At 58.4% G+C, this 3,178-nt stretch overlaps 1 protein-coding gene across 1 annotated transcript; it reads left to right on the top strand.

Annotated features, from left to right (window-relative positions):
- Window positions 1-720: 720 nt before the first annotated feature.
- LOC116217695 (nascent polypeptide-associated complex subunit alpha, muscle-specific form-like) lies at window positions 721-2,683 on the top strand (the record flags this gene model as incomplete). The annotated part of the gene is made up of 1 exon (XM_031557634.1): window positions 721-2,683. A coding segment is annotated over one exon (1,871 nt), but the record flags the coding sequence as incomplete, so codon positions are not given.
- Window positions 2,684-3,178: the final 495 nt, after the last annotated feature.

Below are 3,178 nucleotides of genomic sequence, written 5' to 3'. Positions count from 1 at the left end.
CATTCAGCTCTGGTGTCACACTCGTGCGAGATCCTCGTGCAAGGCTTGCACGAGGCCTTGCTGCACCATTTGCACTGAGCTCTGCTGCGACACTCGTGCAAGATCCTCGTGCAAGGCTTGCACGCGACCCTGCCGCACCATTTGCATTCAGCTCCACTGCATCACTCGTGCAAAACCCTGGCGCCAGGCTTGCACAAGACCCTGCTGCACCGTTTGCATTGAGCTCTGGTGTCACACTCGTGCGAGACCCTCGTGCAAGGCTTGCACGCAACCCTGCCGCACCATTTGCATTCAGCTCCACTGCATCACTCGTGCAAAACCCTGGTGCCAGGCTTGCACAAGACCCTGCTGCACCATTTGTATTGAGCTCTGGTGTCACACTCGTGCAAAACCCTGGTGCCAGGCTTGCACCAGGCCCTCGTGCACCGTTTGCACGGCTCTCCCGTGCCTCCCCCAAAGCCACCTCCCGCGCTGCAACCGTTGCACCAATCCCACGTGCCCCCTTCGCACGGATCCCTTCCGCATCCCTTGCACCAACCCGTGGTGCAACCCTCGCACCGACTCCCGCTTCACCCTCTGGTGCACCGCAAAGCGATGCTCCGCCCCCACGTGCATCCACGTGCACGCTTGCACCGCTCGCACCGACCTCCAGCCCATCCCTCGCGCCAAACCCTCGTGCGTCGTTTGCACCGGCCTCAGGTGCACCATTCCCTGCACCAGACCCACGTGCGAGCCTTGCACCGATCCCAGCCGCGCCGCCCCTGGCGCCAGACCCACGTGCATCGCTTGCACGGAGCCCCGGTGCAGCCCTTGCACTAGAATCACGCCCATCGTTTGCACCAACCTCAGCAGCACCGCCACCCCTTGCACCAGACCCGCGTGCACCCCTTGCACTAGAATCACACGCGTTATTTACACCGACCCCCACTGCATCCCTTGCACCAGCCCCACGTGCGTCGTTTGCACCAATTTCCACTGCATCCCTTGCACCAATTTCCAGTGCATCCCTTGCACCAATCCCACGTGCGTCGTTTGCACCAATTTCCACTGCATCCCTTGCACCAACCCCACGTGCGTCGTTTGCACCAATTTCCACTGCATCCCTTGCACCAATTTCCAGTGCATCCCTTGCACCAACCCCACGTGCGTCGTTTGCACCAATTTCCACTGCATCATTTGCACCACCTCCCACTGCATCCCTTGCATCAACCCCAGCTGCCCCATCCCTTGCACCAATCCCACGTGCATCATTTGCACCACTCCCCAGTGCATCCCTTGCACCAATCCCCTCTGCACCATTTGCACCAATCTCCCCTGCACCATTTGCACCAATCCCCCCTGCGTCCCTTGCACCAATCCCATGTGCATCATTTGCACGACTCTCCAGTGCATCCCTTGCACCAATCCCACATGCATCATCTACACCACCCCCCCGTGCATCCCTTGCACCAATCCCACGTGCACCATTTGCACCAATCCCAGCTGCATCCCTTGCACCAACCCCAGCTGCCCCATCCCTTGCACCGATCCCTCGTGCACCATTTGCACCAGACCCGCGTGCACCCCTTGCACTAGAATCACACGCGTTATTTACACCGACCCCCACTGCATCCCTTGCACCAACCCCACGTGCACCGTTTGCACCAATTTCCACTGCATCCCTTGCACCAACCCCACATACATCGTTTGCACCAATCCCCAGTGCATCCCTTGCACCAACCCCAGCTGCCCCATCCCTTGCACCGATCCCACGTGCACCATTTGCACGACTCTCCAGTGCATCCCTTGCACCAATCCCACGTGCATCATTTGCACCGGACCCACGTGCAACATTTGCACCAATCCCACATGCATCCCTTGCACCAACCCCAGCTGCCCCATCCCTTGCACCAATCCCACGTGCACCATTTGCACGACTCTCCAGTGCATCCCTTGCACCAATCCCCCCTGCACCATTTGCACCACCCCCACGTGCATCCCTTGCACCACTCCCATGTGCATCATCTACACCACCCCCCTGTGCATCCCTTGCACCAATCCCACGTGCATCATTTGCACCAATCCCAGCTGCCCCATCCCTTGCACTGATCCCACATGCATCATTTGCACCAGACCCACGTGCACCCCTTGCACTAGAATCACACGCATTATTTACACGGACCCCCAGTACATCCCTTGCACCAACCCCACGTGCACCATCTGCATCAATTTCCACTGCACCCCTTGCACCAGCCCCACGTGCATCATTTGCACCAATTTCCACTGCATCCCTTGCACCAATTCCACGTGCATCATTTGCACGACTCTCCAGTGCATCCCTTGCACCAACCCCACATGCAACATTTGCACCACTCCCCAGTGCATCCCTTGCACCAACCCCCCCTGCACCACTTGCACCAATCCCAGCTGCATTCTTTGCACCAATCCCATGTGCATCATTTGCACGACTCTCCAGTGCATCCCTTGCACCAACCCCACGTGCAACATTTGCACCACTCCCCAGTGCATCCCTTGCACCAATCCCCTCTACACCATTTGCACCAATCTCTCCTGCATCCCTTGCACCAATCCCACGTGCATCATTTGCATGACTCCCCAGTGCATCCCTTGCACCAATCCCCCCTGCACCACTTGCACCAATCCCATGTGCATCATTTGCATGACTCTCCAGTGCATCCCTTGCACCAATTGCACCAATCCCAGCGGCATCCCTTGCACCAATCCCACGTGCATCATTTGCACCAATCTCCCCTGCATCCCTTGCACCAATCCCACCGGCATCATTTCCACCACTCCCCAATGCATCCCTTGCACCAATCCTCCCTGCATCATTTGCACCAATCCTCCTTGCATCCCTTGCACCAATCCCACGTGCACAGTTTGCATGACTCTCCAGTGCATCCCTTGCACCAACCCCCCTTGCACCACTTGCACCAATCCCAGCTGCATCCCTTGCACCAACCCCACGTGCATCATTTGCATCAATCTCCCCTACATCCCTTGCACCAATCCCAGCTGCATCCCTTGCACCAATCCCACGTGCATCATTTGCACGACTCTCCAGTGCATCCCATGCACCACTTGCACCAACCCCAGCTGCATCCCATGCACCAACCCCAGCTGCCCCATCCCTTGCACCACCCCCCCGTGCATCCCTCGCCCCAACCCCAGCTGCCCG

The sequence above is a fragment of the Meleagris gallopavo genome, unplaced genomic scaffold (genome assembly GCF_000146605.3).
Source record: "Meleagris gallopavo isolate NT-WF06-2002-E0010 breed Aviagen turkey brand Nicholas breeding stock unplaced genomic scaffold, Turkey_5.1 ChrUn_random_7180001888605, whole genome shotgun sequence".
Taxonomy (NCBI): Eukaryota; Metazoa; Chordata; class Aves; order Galliformes; family Phasianidae; genus Meleagris; species Meleagris gallopavo.
This window is presented reverse-complemented; position numbering and strand designations above follow the sequence as displayed.